The sequence below is a fragment of the Conger conger genome, chromosome 2 (genome assembly GCF_963514075.1).
Source record: "Conger conger chromosome 2, fConCon1.1, whole genome shotgun sequence".
Lineage (NCBI taxonomy): Eukaryota > Metazoa > Chordata > Actinopteri > Anguilliformes > Congridae > Conger > Conger conger.
The window spans coordinates 25,760,386-25,778,195 of NC_083761.1; the positions used below are offsets into that span (position 1 = coordinate 25,760,386).

A 17,810-nucleotide genomic window follows, 5' to 3' on the forward strand; every position below is an offset into this window, starting at 1 on the left:
AGGGCAGGTTCCTGGCAGACAGCCAGGAACTCAGGTATGCTAGCTTCTCCAGTGAATCACGGGGCGGTCTGTCTGGGTGCCCTTTCTCTTGGCTCTGATGACTGTAATTATGGCACCACTTCACCATTGTTTCATTAGTTTCGCCCTGCTTTTACCTGCTCAGGGCCATTATGTCCATCTTGAAAGGCAAATGTTCAAGTGGCGACTGGAAAAGTGGAAGCACCAGTAGGAAGTCGCTTAAAAGGGCGTACAGGCCGCCACAATGCCGCCAGAACAGCTTGCATCCGCCATAGCGCAGAATCTACCAGTGACTGGAATTCTGTTAGGGGGATATGGCACCATGAGGTGGATTTATTCCAGAATCTTCCAAAAATGGTTCATTCGGTGGGTCCAGAAGAGTAGAGTACCAAAAACAATCTCTATGCAATTTTACATGTCCATTCTATCATGAGCTTTACCAAGAAGAGTGACTGTGTCTTTAAGGCTCAGTGATATCATTGAACTTCTGTCCTGATTGGCTGGCTAGCTCCAAGTAAGAGAGCACTGTCTGTGCCAAGCGCTTGGATTTGTTCTGGCTATGAGGTGGGTCGTGCCGAAGCAGACGAGTGTAGCGTATTGATGTCATAACTTCTCAGTCCAAGTCCAAACGGCACATTTGTGGTGGTTTGTGCACTGCAACCCAATTGCTTAGGCTCAAGACTGAAGAATGAATGCAACCTGCTTATCCTTGAGCTCTGAATTAATGCCAGACACGGTCACTCAGTCAGACAGGTGACCGTGACTCTCAGACTGTGTCTGACTCACTCAGACTACAGCTGTGACTTTCACACAGACACGGTCACTCAGTCAGACAGGTGACCGTGACTCTCAGACTGTGTCTGACTCACTCAGACTACAGCTGTGACTTTCACACAGACACGGTCACTCAGTCAGACAGTTGACCATGACTCTCAGACTGTGTCTGATTCACTCAGACTACAGCTGTGACTTTCACACAGACACGGTCACTCAGTCAGACAGGTGACCGTGACTCTCAAACTAAGTTTAACTCTTTCAGACTACAGCTGTGACTCTCACACAGACACGGTCACACAGACAGTCAGGTGAACATGACTCTGAGGCTGTGTCTGACTCACTTAGGCAGCGGTTGTCACTGAAGAACTGTCTGATCTTATCACACTCCTCTTTGCTGTTTCCACTACTGCTGCAGTCGCACCAAGGCGAAACGCTGATCCAGGGAAACCGAAGGTAGTTAGGAGTCATCACTGTACCTGTAGGACACATACAAAAATCACTGTACAATACAACATGCGCAGGTCAATATTACAAAGGAGTTTTTTTTAAATGCAAATATCCTTTATATCATCTTTATTTAACTTTTATTTAAAGTCCCACTGGGGTGTAGAATCTATTTTACAAGGGAGACCTGATCAGGAGAGCACAATAAAGAAATACAAAAACAAAGATTAACAATATACATTGCCAACATTGCTTCCTAAATTCTTGTTTTAAATCTTCTCAGATGAAACAAATCTCTTGTTCATAGAGTTTTTGAAAGCTATTCCAGGTCCAAGAAATCGGGAAGTTGGATAAGAACATGGATTGTAGTTACAGATATATTACTCTAGATTACTCTTGTCTATGAAATTTAGGATCGTTTCGGTTTCAGCAGGACACATTCTTTGTGAGATGCAAAGCTGAATTTATGAACAGTCGGGGCAGTATATTTTAAACTCACCAATGAGGCCTGAGTACGACAGCAGGCAGTCAGCATAATTCTCCTTCAGACAGCCGGAAAGGGAACGTGGTTCGGGCTGGCAGTTGGCAAAGAAATCAGCCAGTCGTGACCTGATAGACACAGAACAAATGATAGCTTGTCTGATCACGGATAAAAACAGAAGCTAAAGTGGTCCCACAACTAAACCTTCTACAGCCTAGTACTGATATCCACGTTACAACAAGCTGCTTATTATTGCTATGGTATAGGCTAGCTGAAAGAATATGTACTAAATCATATTTTCTGCTCAAGTAGATAAAAAATATAACCTGTAACTTTATAAAAACAGGAATGAGTAACCATCAAATTGCAGCATGCAAGCCTCCCTACAACAATCATCACTAGTCATTAATTGGTCTTTAGCCAGCCAAAGGTTTTTTTACAATTTATTTTTATTTTAGTGTATGTATTCAACTGGCTCTCGCAGTATTTCTTCAGCCAGCTTTACAATTGGGTTTAATGCAAGAAAATACACTTCATGTCGCTGCAAAGCAGTTTGTACAGAAACATTGTTTCCAGTGCCTGTGCATGTCAACATATGAATTTTATTGTACATATTCACAATTATAAATATAAGAATCAGTTTTTAGTTCAAGTTGATGCATTTCATAAGCGGCACAAGCTCTAGATTCCGAAGGTTGAGGACCAGAGAGGCATGATTTAGATGCCGCATTGCCTTTGTTGTTGCATACTTAGCCAAGGTACTTACAAAATAAAATATATTTATATATAGACTTAATGATGAGGTCCGATATAGTGGTCCCATTGACCATGCAAAATGGACTACCTGAGAGGTCTTCCTAAAATACAGTAGTGGGATGCTGGGACGCATTACTAGATATGAGCAGCACTTTGTGAATGGACTCAACTGGATATGAGCAGTTCTTTGTGAATGGACTCAACTGGATATGAGCAGTTCTTTCCACTGAAAGGAAATCACAAATTTATTCCAAAGGTCAGTGGAGATGGGTAAGGGAAAATTATCTGGAGGTAATTATCAGAGAACTTTGGTGTTGCCGTTACTAGAAAAAAACATTTTGGCATAGTAACAGGATCTGGCAACCAAAAGGGCAGATTTGTAATTTCTGAGGTGTTCAGAATAGGCCTGGGTATTAACACAAGTCCTGTCCTCTTGGAGAAGAGACGTTCTAGGCAGCGGCCAGTGGAATTAATTTGGAGCTCAGGGGTGTACCAGGGTGCTAGTGTCTAGTGTCTCTAGTGACTTAGAGAGGAGGTTACTGTAGTGAGAGCCTAACTCTTCAGAAGTGGTGCAGAGAGGGGCAGGGATACGACAGTCAGTAATCTGTTTCAGAAAATTATCAGGGTCAATGTTTTTCACAGGTGATGGTGCATTTACATTTTTCAAAAGACAGTGGGACAGAACCAGCTAGAGCACCGGCAGGAGCCAACAGGAAAGCAGCAGACAGAACCATAGATTAGGCAGGTATGCTAGCCAAGCCGAGGGTGGCTATAGCCGGACAAGACAAGAGGAGATCGGTTACTCTCTCAATGGACTCAAGAGACCAGGATCGATGTGAACTTGATGGAGTGGAGGCACGGGTCCAGCAAAGTTACAGCCAACGACGGAGTCAGGTATGAGTTTTGTTGAAAAGGCTACAGATACTCTGCTGTTAAACCCAGGTATCTGAGTTATGTTACATGTAAAGCTTTAAAAGGCTTGTGTGTGACTGACAAAATAGCAAAAATGGAAGAAAACGACAATCAAACAAGGAGCTCAAGAGCAGCCAAGTAGAAGCGCAGCCGTATTTGCCAGCGGTCCGTCATTCCAGAAGGAAATTGCATGACATGTATGTGCTTGCCGTGCAGGGCTGCTGTCCGGTTCAATACCAGGCCATGGAGCTTTTTTCCATGCACTGGAACAAAGCCGTTAATGTCCAATATTGGAGAAAATGAAATTTCCTTTGCTATATGGATTATAAAAGTGTTGAAGGTGTTATAAAACACTGAAAGCAGAAATTAAAACGCACAGTCCCTACATAAATCCACACAATCCGTATGAAGAAAATGTGCCATTTGAAGTTATGAAATTACAACGATACGCTCGTTTGCTTCAGCCTGGCCCATCTTGTAGCCAGAACAATCCAAACAGTAGGCATAGATGGTGTTCAGTTCATTGGAGCTAGCCAGCCAATTAGAACAGGTTTGTTGATATCAATGAGCCATAAAGCCACAGTCACTAAAATAGCCTGTTCTTGGTAAAACTCATGAGAGGCGTGGAGAATAGATATGTAAAACTGGATAGATTGTTTTTGGTATTTAAAACATCTTCTTTCATTTATCAGAAAGCACTGGAAAGGTGTACAGTATGGGACCTTTAAATTAACATTCCAATGCTGATGTAACAATCACTACTGGCAACTGACTTTTTTTTTTAAACATTTAGAGAAAATATAATATAATAGGATTAAACCTACTCTAAACTAAAAATGTGTAGAATTTTCTACCACTGATACAGACTCTCCACATACCAAGTACCAACCTTTGAATATTCCTGTTTTACAGACCAAAACACTTTCAGCTGCAGGCGCAGCTGATCTTGCGGGATGCCCGCAGACTTACCGGCAGATGTAGTTGGTCTTGCAGGATGCCTGCAGAGACAGGCAGTTGGGTGTCTCCTTGTCCTCATAGGAACACACGGGAACGATGGTCTGTCGCCGGCGCTCGGTGCATGCTGATTGGTCGGAAGGCGGGCAGGAGCAGAAGAGCATTCCGTAGCTGTGCTTGGGAGGGACCTTGTCGAAGAACTGCCGCAGGGCCTTGTGGCACTTGCGCTTATTGCAGACCTCAGCGGTAGAGACCCGGCTGGTGCAGGGGCTGATGTAGGCAGACCGGTACTTCTTACAGGTGTCGTTCAGGTTACAAGCCTTGGCTGCGTTCAGGCAGTTGTTCTCCTTTGTCACCGCAGATTCACCTGCATTGGGAGGGACAGTAGGGGGTGCAGTTGTGAGATGATGCTGAACAGGTGGTGTGAAACCTCTGATGAAAAATGTCTGCAATATTCCTGGAATAAACTGGAAGGTTGTGTTGACTGTCCTTTGTCATTCCACAGTAAATCCTCAAAGATTTGAACCCTTTGGGAATTTGGGCCATTCTGAACTTTGAAATAAAAAAAGTCAAAATGCACATTTTATTATTGCATTACAGGCATTTGGCAGACGCTCTTATCCAGAACGATTTCGAGTTGATTTTAGACTAAGCAGGGAACAATCCTCCCTCCACTGGAGCAATTCAGGGTTGAGGGCCTAACTCAAGAGCCCAACGGCTGTGCGTATCTTATTGTGGCTACACCGGGAATCGAACCAGTGACCTTGCGGGTCCCTGTCATGTACCTTAACCACTTATTTATTAAGTTACTTTTTACAAATAAATAAAACAATAAAACAATAAGTATAAGTATAATTACAACATATTTTATACTTGAAGCACCATAATTGATTGGACAGTGACACATTTTTTGTTATGTTGCTTCTGTGCTCTAGCACTTTGAGTTTGAAAGGATACAATGATGTGCAGACTGTTAGCTTTAATTTGAGGGTATTTTCATCTATATTGGATGAACTGTTTACAAATTAAAGAACCTTTTGAACATATTGTACATTGTATCCTTTCAAAAAACCAAGGCTGTAGGCTATGTGTGATTACTGGAGATACATTGAAAGCTATTCACCAGGAAAAGCACTGGAGGATTACATGGTGAAAATAAGGAAGAAAATTGTATTCAAGAACTTGAAAAGGCATAATTGCCTCAGCTCCTTCTGGGTTCATGCTCTGTTTGGTTGACTGGTCAATCTGTAAGGTTCCACTGTAAATGCAAAAATCTGCTATTTGCATGATTTATAAATTAAATTGTTTATCAATGCCCAGCAAATAAACATTCAGTTAAAATAGATGCATTCCCATAGAAACATATGGACAAGTGGGCATTCAGTTTTCATTCGGGGGTCTTCTATTCAGAAGAAAATTAATCATTTATTTGACAATAACACTCACTTCAGTGTAAAATGAAATCAAATACACAATATAATCCCTGATAAACATAATATAATGGGTAATATTTCTCTGCTATGAAACATGGACTTGTGTTGTTTATATTGTGGCACCCCTGCTCCTGAATGTTGTGCCACGTGGGTGGAGAACCCTGGAGGGGCCCGTGCAGGTCAACCGCGCAGACGTCACGCATTGGGAGAGGTGTGCGAAGGGGTATATCTGCCTAGAGAGGTGATGAGGAGATCAGCACCTTGGAGAGAGATCCCTCTACCTGCGGTCCAGGACCCCGGCCAGCGCACGTGAGTGAGCAGAGTGGAAAATCACTGACTCAGCTGCAGCCTCTTGTCCTAATGAGCAGGGAATGGGATTTAAGGCGCGGTCGAGGCTGCAGCCAGGGTCAGTTGGTGCCATTCCTGAGCGTGTGAGAGTGTGGAAGGCAGAGAGAGGAAGGACCTGCAACGCCCAGCCATACTGAACCTGAGGAAGACCCCACCTTCACGGACGGCAACACCGAAGACCTGGAAACGGACGCCGGTCACGTGAGCCAGATAAATTCCCTTCCTATTCACCCCCTGTCTTTGTGTTTCCCGCCAGCCCTGACGCAGCCGAAGAGGGGAGGAGGGAGGAAGCCCTGGAAAATACCCCGGTCTGGGAAGAATCTTCGTTTTTTTTTTTGCCTTAATGGCCCCTTTGATTTCTCCAGTTTTCCCCTACCCTTGCCCTGAGGGGGGGCGCTATCACCGATACCCTGAAAAAAAAAAAAAAACACAGAAAAAATAAAAAAGTATTTTTTCTGACATCTGCTATCTCCTGTGTTGGTTCCTAGCTGTGCCCACTCTCTGCACCTCAGGATCCGCCCCGAGGCACCACAATATGTAGTACCTGTGCAGTCAATATATAGTTTTAATTCATGCTCCACTTAGATTGTTCTATGAAGCATGTATACCAAGAAGATAATCTACTTGGTAAATATTTAGGAGTGTACAGTATTTATTCTTTACTGTACGATAAAGCTTGTACTCTTTCCACCCCCTTTTAGTTTCAGTTCTTCTCTTTAACCGTCAGGGAAATATCCCACCAATATAGATTTATTGTTGCAAGTGAGGGCGGCATGGATGGTGCAGTGGGTAGCACTGCCGCCTCACAGCAAAGAGGTCCAGGGCCTCTCTGTGTGGAGTTTGCATGTTCTTCCCGTGTTTGCGTGGGTTTCCTCCGGGTACTCCGGTTTCCTCCCACAGTCCAAAGACATGCAGGTTAGGCTGATTTGAGAGTCTAAATTGCCCATTGGTATGAGTGTGTGAGTGAATGGTGTGTGTGCCCTGCGATGGATTGGCAACCTGTCCAGGGTGTATTCCTGCCTTTCGCCCAATGTATGCTGGGATAGGCTCCAGCCCCCCTACGACCCTGTTCAGGATAAGTGGGTTAAGATAATGGATGGATGGATGGATGTTGCAAGTGATGTGATACAGAGTGTCTGTTACAAGCAAACTAACAGGGTGATATTTGAAGTCATATGTATGTCAAATAACTGAGCCAAATACTTCAATATAACGGCTCTTAATGATTTATTTTCTTTTGGCATTACCCCTGGCCCAAGGACAATAAAAACACAGCCCATCCAATAATCCAGCATCTCTCTCTGTCTGTCTCTCTCTTGCAGAGGGGTTCGGCTGTCCTTTTTATTTTTTACCTGAAACAACACAACCTGTTTCTTCATTGCATGCGGCTGGTTTAGATTCTTTCGCTCTTGGAGGTGTGTCGGAGAGTGTGATTTTTATTTTGGGACCAAGGTTTTCATTGAAAATACAAGTATAAACTGTCTTTATTTCGGCAAAACTGAGCATATGGCTCACAAAGAGGAACATAATTCAAAATATGGGGTTTATAAAAAAAGTGAGCAAGCTGAAGTGAGTTATCTCAGTGCGCCTGAACCTTGGGTATCCATCCATCCATCCATTATCTGAACCCGCTTATCCTGAACAGGGTCGCAGGGGGGCTGGAGCCTATCCCAGCATACATTGGGCGAAAGGCAGGAATACACCCTGGACGGGTCGCCAGTCCATCACAGGGCACACACACCATTCACTCACACACTCATACACTCATACCTACGGGCAATTTAGACTCTCCAATCAGCCTAACATGCATGTCTTTGGACTGTGGGAGGAAACCGGAGTACCCGGAGGAAACCCACGCAGACACAGGGAGAACATGCAAACTCTGCACAGAGAGGCCCCGGCCGACGGGGATTCGAACCCAGGACCTCCTTGCTGTGAGGCAGCAGTGCTACCCACTGCACCATCCGTGCCGCCCTTGAACCTTGGGTATGCATACTATAAGCGCATTAATAACATTGTGTATTGAGGTGCAGTTTGTGTGGCTGATAAGGGGGGCTGTCAGATCACATTGCTGTGATTAGGGGGTTCAGGTCAGTTAAAGGAATGATTCATGACTTGTTATTTAAGTTCAGTTACTCCACCATTACTCAACGTATACAACGACGCTGTTTTTTCAAAAACACATTTCATTTCATCTTTGCCATTAGGTGGCGCTATAAGAAGCAAATAAGTTCAAATGCTTGTAACTCCTCAAGGCTGAAGGCTTCAAGGCTCTGTGCAAGTCTCCAACGGGATGTTCAAAGATCAAAAGATATAAAAGGTATCACGTCTAGACATATCTTGTCTTGACTTGATACCACCCAGGAAAATTTTGTATCAGTCAGCCATTAACAGCTATAGCAGCTATAGCAAATATGCAGGGAGTGTATCTTTGGCCCCGGATAAAGGAAAATCCTTCATATACTTCAGATCAACAAGTTTGCTTAAAGAAATAATGTTGGTAACCCTTACATTTTTCTGGCATTTGGATTTTTTTCTAAAACACATTTGATGTCGCAAACAATGTCAATTAATTGTTGTGGGTGTAGCCATTTTTTCTAAAAAGGCTGTAACCTGCCAATCCTATGTCTGAACCTCACCAAACTCATATACACACTATATGTAGTCTATGACTATGTGGACACATGCCAATTTTGCCACCTCGTGACCAATAGGTGGCGCTATTAGGAGCAAATAAGTCCTAATGCCTATAGAAGTTTGGGGTAATGCCTCCTTAGACCAAACCTCTTCAAAAACATCTAAGTTTCATACTGGTGGTCCGGTGGTCACATTTGCCTCCAAGAAAGAAAGTTGTGGGTTCAAATCTTGTGTGGGTTCCCTTTATTGAAATGTGGTCCATGTGTACTGGTCAGTATGTACTAACTAAAACATGGTGACAATTGACAAATAGGGGGCACTACAGTCATTTACATGAAGTTTAAGAAATAATGTTGGCAACCCCTTTCCGTATTTTATCCAGTTTTCACCAAATTTGAGAAAGAACATGGTGTAGCCTGGTGTAACTCAGGAAAAAGTAAACTTTTAAAGTTAAACTTTTAAACAAAATTTGTTTACAGGGTTCACAGAGGGAAGCATAGACATGGTTGAGCCTTCACAGTTCATGTTGTCTAAAGAAAGTATAGCTTGAGGATTTTAGGTGAGCATAATCCAGAGAATCATGATGTGTCTGTGTTTAAATTCTGATAAGACCTGGGTCAAATACATAATTGTTTTGGATTCAATATTTGGATTGCAATACTTTGTTTTGCAATTTCATATGTTCTAATACACCAGACAGGCTCAGTAAAGCGTAGAAAATAATTTTATCCAAAACAATGATGTACCCAGGTCTGGTTCTGATATGAAATTACAGGATCTGGCCGGCTTCTCTTTTTGGATGGTAAGATCAGAGTAAGACCTGTACACTTAGCTCTTGTAACCGGGTGTGTGGAAGGGCAGTACTGTGGCTCCATGTGGATGTGTGTGGTTGTACATAAAGAGCACTTGGAGGTGTGAACTCTGTGCTGATACTATGCTAGCATCAGGTGGTGTGGTGTCACCTCACATTGCCACAGTTGTCACTTTTTAACACCTGGCTGGGCAGAGAAAGAGGTCTAAAGGCTGTTGTGCGTGCAACATTTAATTAGACTCTTTTAATAGCTTATGAATCCTCAAAGATTTTCAGTGGAATTAAACATGTGCATTCTGAAGCACTAGCCTTAACACTTTGGAAATCTGCTATTGGTTTACTAATAATTTAAAATGGAACCTTAATAACGTGTTAGCAAATAAAACAAAGTGGCATATGAACCGTGGCTTACCTGTTTTGATTTTCGGTATGAACAAAACAATTTTTCATTGCATTATTGTGCACCCCTAATATGCAATTGGGAGAAAGAGGCAGTCATGTGGCTTGGTAGAAATAAGTTATTGTGTTATTGTATTATAGTTATATATATATATAATATATATTTTAGCAGGATGAGGTTCCTTCATTTTCCAACCCAATTCTGTTCACTCCACAGTAGCCTAGTCAAGCACACAGCTCGTACCCGTATGCCAATTTCAGTGATCATAGAGTGTGTACAAAGCTTGAGGGACACTATTTCTTTCAGTGGAAGATAATGCTGAATAAAAATGATCTTTGGAATGTTGTAAAATAAAACATTTTTGGAAATAAAATATATCAGAACAAATCCTGTTCCAGTGATAACACTAGGAACAGTGGTGGGGAGGGGGATTGGGGTGCGGGGAGGAGAGTCCTGTAGTTTTTTTATTTGCTGCTTAACAGTCTCCACATTTTCCCAAACTGAGCTCTAATCTAATAAAACCACATGGCACTGCAACAAATCTGATCATACACAGCCACGATTTCCAGAATCAATCCCCACAGAGCTTTCTGCCGCTCTCTTTCTCTCTGCTTCACCATCCCTTTCTCAGTCTCTCTGTCAACTTTCCGCAGCACCCCGCCCTCCCCTCTCTCTCTCTCATCGGCCAATATGATATGAAGCTGCATTGAAATGTTCTTCTTTTTTCAAAGGATTGTGATTGTGTTGACTGTATATTGCATTAAAAAGTGATCTGATCCGCCTTCATTACTGAGCTAAAACGAAAGAGTCCAATGGACCATTTTAGGGAAAAGGGACAGTAGGGAGAATCTAAAGAAAACAGCAGGGTAGAAACCATTTCATAATGAAATCATATAACTCATCCTACATCTACAGCAAGCAAACAAAGGGGCAGTGCTTCATTTATACTCATTGAGTGCTGTATACCTACTTATCCATGCTACTATCTTATCAGCCAATCATGTGGCAGCAGTGCAAATGCATAAAATCATTCAGAAAAGGGAAAATATGGCATGATTGTTGGTGCCAGACAGGGTGGCACACTGCTGATCTCCTCAGATTTTCACACACAACAGTCTCTAGAGCAGTGGTTCTTAACCTTATTGGAGCTACTAAACCTGCAAGCTTCATCAGTGCATTCACCAAACCCTTCGTAATTGGAAAATAAAATATATACCTATGATTTTATCGAACCCCCTGGGGTTAAGGTTAAGAACCACTGCTCTAGAGTTTGCAGAGAAGGCTGCGAAAAACAAAAATCATCCAGTGAGCAGCAGTTCTGCGGCCAAAAATATGTTAATGAAACAGGTCAGAGGAGAAGGGCCAGACTGGTCAAAGCTGACAGGAAGGTGACAGTAATACAAATAACCACACATTACAACAGTGGTATGCAGAAAAGCATCTCTGAACACACAACGTGTGAAATTTCTTAGTGGATAGGCTACCGCAGCAGAAGTCTAATAAAGAGCTAATAAAGTGCTCACTGAGTGCAAAGAAACGGGGAACCTACAGTGTAGGTCCACGGATATACTGTCATTAGCTGAGAGCTGCCCACACACCAGCCCTTCAGATTTACAACTAAACCCTCACATCCCTTGGAGCCAACTGCTAGTTCAGCACAAGTTCTAATTACATGTTCACATTTACTAAATAATCATACAGTAAGGTTCTTTATGGTTACCACATTAATTACAGAGAGAATGAGAGCAGGGGCGTGTAGGATGGAATGTATGTGTGGGCAGTGCGTGTATGCAGGAGAGGTATGTGTGTGCAAGTGGAGCGTGCTTGAGACAGTGGAGGATGTGTTTGTGCCTTTGGGGTGTGTATTCTCATTGTATAATCACACTAATTGACACTTATATAAATGCACTAAATTCTCAAATCCCATGTGAGGCCTCTCAAGAAGCAGGTGTGGCAATAGATTCCAGGCTTCCTCGGCCAGGAATTCAGGGTCCTCCAAATCTCCCCAATACCAGGGAGCCAAGATGTAGCCTGCAAGTGCATGTGCCTGTGTATGTGTGTTTTTCTTTGTATGTGTAAGTGGACTGTGTAACGGTGGAGTGTGTGTGTGTACGGATGTAGCTGGAGGATGCGCATGACCGTTGACTGTGCATATGACTGAGTGTAAAGCTGTGTGGATTGATTTTAAAGGCCTTGTAGTGTCAAGCGTAATGCATGAGGGAACGATGTAGATAGACACGGAGCGATAACTCCACGGTCGGAAACATAGTTCCCCTGTCTTTGGAAACTTTTCGTTTTTTTTACGAGCGCTCATTATGGGCGGCTCCGGGAGAGGCCCTCAAAGACCAAGCCACTTTATCTGCGAAGGTGTAAAGAGCAGACGTCCCGCTTTTCTGACACGGCAAGAACAAAACCATCCATCAACGTCTGCTCGCGAATCCGCCGTTTGCACGGCTGCGGTGAGCACAGCCCCGGCCCGAGACGGTAATAATGTCCTCATAAAAAATAAAATAAAATGCGGCCTGAAATTGCCTGGTCCTACTGAACGTCTGGACAGCATTTTGAAACGCAGGGTGTAAAAGGCCACTGAGTATATCTGACTCAAATACAGAGCGACAATCAGTCACAGTCCACTCCTCCACGCAGCACGATAGCCGTACGGGGGTAACAACCGTAGAAAAGACGGGAAATAAATCTGCCCTTAAACAACATTCGGCATGTGCCTCTCTCTGGTCTGACTTTGAGGTCCCTTGGCATTGACTTTGGGGAGAGTTGACAGGATGTTTTTTTTGTGTGGCATAAAGCAAGTTGTTGTAAACAAGCATAAATTCACCCTCCCCGTCACTGGAGTCCCCTTAGGCAGTGGACTTGTGCCAGGAGTGGTGGTGAGAGCAGTGTTGCTGCCCTCTCAGGGCCAGCCAAACTGACCTGAACCCAGGTGTCTCCTGTTTGCAATTCTGCAATTCTCCTGTTTGTGAGACTAAGCTCAGGCATGTTTCATTTGGAACTTAGTAAGGGCTTTCTTCGTGCCACCCCTCTAAAGAGTTTGATGGTATGGAGGTGCCAGTTTTGTTTTAGACATGGTGACCCCAAGACACAACAAATCTCTGCAATTCATAACCTGCAGAGATAATTTACAAGAAAATAGTTCCTGCTCCTGGTAGATAGTGGTAGGCGGTTGCTACTCTAACGTTGTTCTGCCAAACTCCCTAGCTAGCTCCCTTGAGTGAGCAAACAACAGTTTATGTCTTTTTGATGTTTATTTGTATGGAAACACTGATATAACACTGTGGCATATTGCTCTGCATGGTGAGCACTGCTCTGCTTTCTCTGGTCCACAAGTTTCGATCACCTGAGATAACTCTCGTACAACTGCCCGCTTACAGACTCAAATCTCTGTTGCAAATCAAGACCCGCATCGGATAGTTTCTGAATCATGTGGAAGTGGAGGCAGCATGTTGCTTTGTGTCCCTTGCAAATCCTGGGCAACATTGTAAGGTTACCGACGTACGTTGGCTTGCATGTATCTGTTTTTCATTTTGACTTGAATGGCTGTTTCACCTCGGAGTGATAATTGAAATAGAACTGTAAACAAGTCTTAGAAGTCATAGCAGTGGTTTATTGTTATTTTAGCACTGCGATTAACCAATAAGATTTGTCCTGCCAATTTTATAATGAACCGTTTATGTATTTTCTGTATCCATTACTCTGAATTGACAGTTCTTTGGCTTTTGCCATGCTGATGGTTAACAAGGGGATTCTGCAAGCTTGTTCCCTCATTTTTTAATCCTAGTGAAACAGGAAGTGATGGAATGACACAATATAGTTCCTTTAGACTGAGATTAACTAAATTACAGTAAAACTGTATTGCCAATTTCACTTTGTTTGATTTTATTTACAATAATTGTTAGGGGTGCCAATAATTTTGAAAATAATTAGAAAAATTTAGCTTTTACTAAATAAAAAACATTGACACATGAGGCTAAATGTATGATAAAAGTATATAGTTTTCCTGTATGTTTGAACATAAAATATAGATCATTATCCACGTTCCATGTTCAATAATTCTGGAACCCACTGTATTTCATCCATTGTTGTACAGTTACTGCAAACAAAGACAACTCAAACTCTTGTTCTTGTGTTCATACCTCTCAAACTCTCCTGTGTCACTGCCGGAAGTAAGTGTCACGCAAACTACACCTCTCCGCACTCAAAACAGCGCAACTGTTGTTTCTTCCCTGTTTCGTCCATAGGTTTCCATGGTTACCATGCATACATTTGCATACAGGGTGGGAGTGGAGTGCCTGCTACTTAAAATTGTAATATATAGAAATTAAATGAAACAATGCAAATGGTCTCAATTGCCTTTGTTAGAGAAATGCTAGGGGGAATATGTCTGAAATATGGTATTTGTTCATATAAAAAAATCATAGATTGCCACTTTAATGTCTCTGTGCTAACAGTGAACCATATTTAGGTTGACTGAAGCATGCTCTTTTGCAACAGTGATCTGTGAATGTCCTCCCCCCCCCCACGTAGCCTTGCATGTTTTTGAATTGCTCTTGTAGTGGAACAGCTCTGAGCTCAGGGCTTTAAGCGTGAGTAGTTTGATGGGGCTGTTCTTTCATATGCACTTAAGGCTAACTGCTCAGTCAAAGCCATGATCAATGATTATCTGCAGAGTTGAGTGTTGATGAATTCTGGCTCAGCGCTTTTAAAGCCTCCAAAAACAAGCAGCCAGGCAGCTGCACATGGATGGTTTTATTGGGAAAATTACTTTTTTACAATGCCCACTCAGTCACAACTGCTTCATTGCTGCAACACTGCCATGTTTTGACAAGGTGCACACTGTGTTGCTCATCCTCTGAAGTGAATGCATGTTATCGTGTGCGCCCATGCAGGTTGTCAATTGGCTGCTTCTTTCCCACGATCCAATTCAGCAACCGAGTGGTGCAATACAGTCAAGTGCGTGAACCGCTGATGACCAGAACCTTCCCTTCCTCCTTGGTGGACCTACGTCAATTGCGCCAATTATGCCCCACCTTACCGTACTCCTCAAAAACGGAATGACCGGTACTGTATATTGATAAGCTTCTGAATACAAATAATATTGAAGAAATTTGGAAGGAACAAATATTCTTATGAAACACAGTAGTGGAATATCGCATTCCGATTCAGGAGCATCCCTACTCCCAATAGATAACCATGTTTTATTTGAACTATAAAATACTTTCATACAGTTATCTTGAAATCTTTTTCCATATGTTTACTCTTAACATCATAATAGTTATTTTTGAAAGAAAAAATGTATCTTTAGACTGAGATTAACAAAATTACAGTAAAACTGTATTGCCAATTTCACTTTGTTTGATTTTACAATAATTGTTAGGGGTGGCACCTATGCTTTTCAGAAAAAAATGAGAAAAATTTAGCTTTTACACATGAGGCTAAATGTATGGTAAAAAAGTATATAGTTTTCCTGTATGTTTGAACATAAAATATAGATCATTATCCACGTTCCATGTTCAATAATTCTGGAACCCACTGTATTTCATCCATTGTTGTAAAGTTACTGCAAACAAAGACAACTCAAACTCTTGTTCTTGTGTTCATACCACTCAAACTCTCCTGTGTCACTGCCGGAAGTAAGTGTCACGCAAACTACACCTCTCCGCACTTAAAACAGTGCAACTGTTGTTTCTTCCCTGTTTCGTCCATAGGTTTCCATGGTTACCATGCATACATTTGCATACAGGGTGGGAGTGGAGTGCCTGCTACTTAAAATTGTAATATATAGAAATTAAATGAAACAATGCAAATGGTCTCAATTGTCATTGCTAGAGAAATGCTAGTGGGAATATGTCTGAAATATGGTATTTGTTCATATAAAGAAATCATAGATTGCCACTTTAATGTCTCTGTGCTAACAGTGAACCATATTTATTTATATTTACTTGTTAACTTTTATATATACAGGGGAGGTTGACTGAAGCATGCTCTTTTGCAACAATGAAAAGGTTCAAATTTAGCTATTTTCAATGGAAATGCCACCCAACGCAAACTATAATGTATGTCTGGAATGAGAAAATTAATGTGACTTCTTAGTTCCCTGCATGCACGCTCATATGCCACGATAATTAGCATCATCCTCCAGGGGTAGGGTAAGTTTAAGTCACCCTGTACTGTATGGGAGCAAGTGAATGAAAAACCAGACAAAATGGAAATTGAGTGGACAGTCAGCAGATTAAAGGTGCATTTTCTGCAGGTGCAAGCCTCTACTGGAACCAATTTACATTTAAACTCATAAGAAATTCCACTTTGTAGTTGAAGCAAAACAGTTATCAGTGTGTTTTCAGCAAAGATCCCATTATAGATGCCATTAATTGATTTATTCCGCTTAGGCAACTGTAGACAGGAGTAGGTTTCTCTTCAGATCTCAGCGCTATTGATTTGACTGCTGTCAGTGTGCAGAGGAACACAGGGATCTTATTCTGAGTAAAAGCTGCAATTTCTCTGGTCTTCCTCCACGCATAGCAGCTTACATACAGAAACACTCCTCTACCTATAACAACTCAATAGGGTCACTCCTCCACCCAACTCTACAAAGACCCTTCACCTATAGTGGCTCTACAGAGATGCTCATCCACCTATATCAGCTCTACAGATACATATCTCCACCTGTAACAACTAAACAGACACTCATCCACCTATAGCAGTTATACAAAGACACTACTCTACCTATAGCAGCCCTACAAAAACACTATTCCACCCGTAGCAGCTCTACAGATGTACTCATCCACCTATAATAGCTCTACAGATACATCTCACCCTGTTGTAACAGCAGACCTGTGAGGTGTATACACAAGCATCAGGATGGGGACCACACCATCAATTGAATACAAGCATTAGTGTTTAGAACTGGCAGAGGGAGGCATTAGTGTAAAGTAAAAATAAATTTTCAATCACTATGGTAGCAGGATATACCATTTGAAAGCATTAAAATGCCAAAAAAAATCTATATAACCTATTTTAAGATGCCATTGCTCATTCTAAAAACTCAGAGAAACATTGATAGATGTTAATTGTTTACTTCAAATTTCTCTGAAGGAATTATCATTGTTGTCCATTTCGCCATTGTATACTTTCACAAATACACATAAATGCTATTATCTATATTTTGTATAGGCTTGTCTCGAACATGATGAGCCCAAGTACGACCACGTTTGGCTAGGGTGGATAATGTAGTTGCAGAGAAAATGTGTTACCCCCAGCCAAGGGAAAATTCAGTATAACTTATAACTTGAGCTCCTCAAAGAAAGCATTTTAGCTAATGACATTAAGTTTCCAATGGTGTATAGTTTGTTAGGCTTGTGTAACAACACTGTAGCATTTTCAATATGCATGCTGTTGTGCTTCAGCAAAAACCAAAAAGGTTGACGTTTTACAACAAGAAATGTATTTTGTAATGTCTACGTCTAAATAGAGGACTTCCTTTGGAGGTGCTCCAAGGAATCTCTCATCTGAGTGAATATTTCTGAGGAAGACAGTAAAAACACAGTTTACAACACAATAGAAGGCATTTTCAGTGACCCCATTTTATATTGGTGAGCATCTAAATGCAGAAAATATTGTAGTATTATTCAGTATGCTTATAAATAAGGAGCCAGCATCTTTTTGAATAATAAATAGCATGTGAAATTATGGAATGTGTTTAACTTGTTGATGGGGGTATTTGACAAAAACTTCAATCAATGGATTAATGGAAATTAATATAATAGTATACAAGATGGTATTATTGTGATTATTGTACTTATTTTTTATGATCTTCTCAACCTGTTG

The 17,810-nt window shown here is 41.8% G+C and overlaps 1 protein-coding gene across 1 annotated transcript in view; it reads right to left on the bottom strand.

The window, feature by feature from the left end:
- gfra1b (gdnf family receptor alpha 1b) overlaps positions 1-17,810 on the bottom strand; it is a 44,797-nt gene that overhangs the window by 8,024 nt on the left and 18,963 nt on the right. The window contains exons 4-6 of the mRNA XM_061232191.1: positions 4,358-4,709; positions 1,739-1,848; positions 1,137-1,271 (exon numbers count right to left, since the gene is read on the bottom strand). Coding sequence (XP_061088175.1) covers positions 1,137-1,271; positions 1,739-1,848; positions 4,358-4,709 — 597 coding nt within the window. The remainder of the gene's footprint in view (positions 1-1,136; positions 1,272-1,738; positions 1,849-4,357; positions 4,710-17,810) is intronic.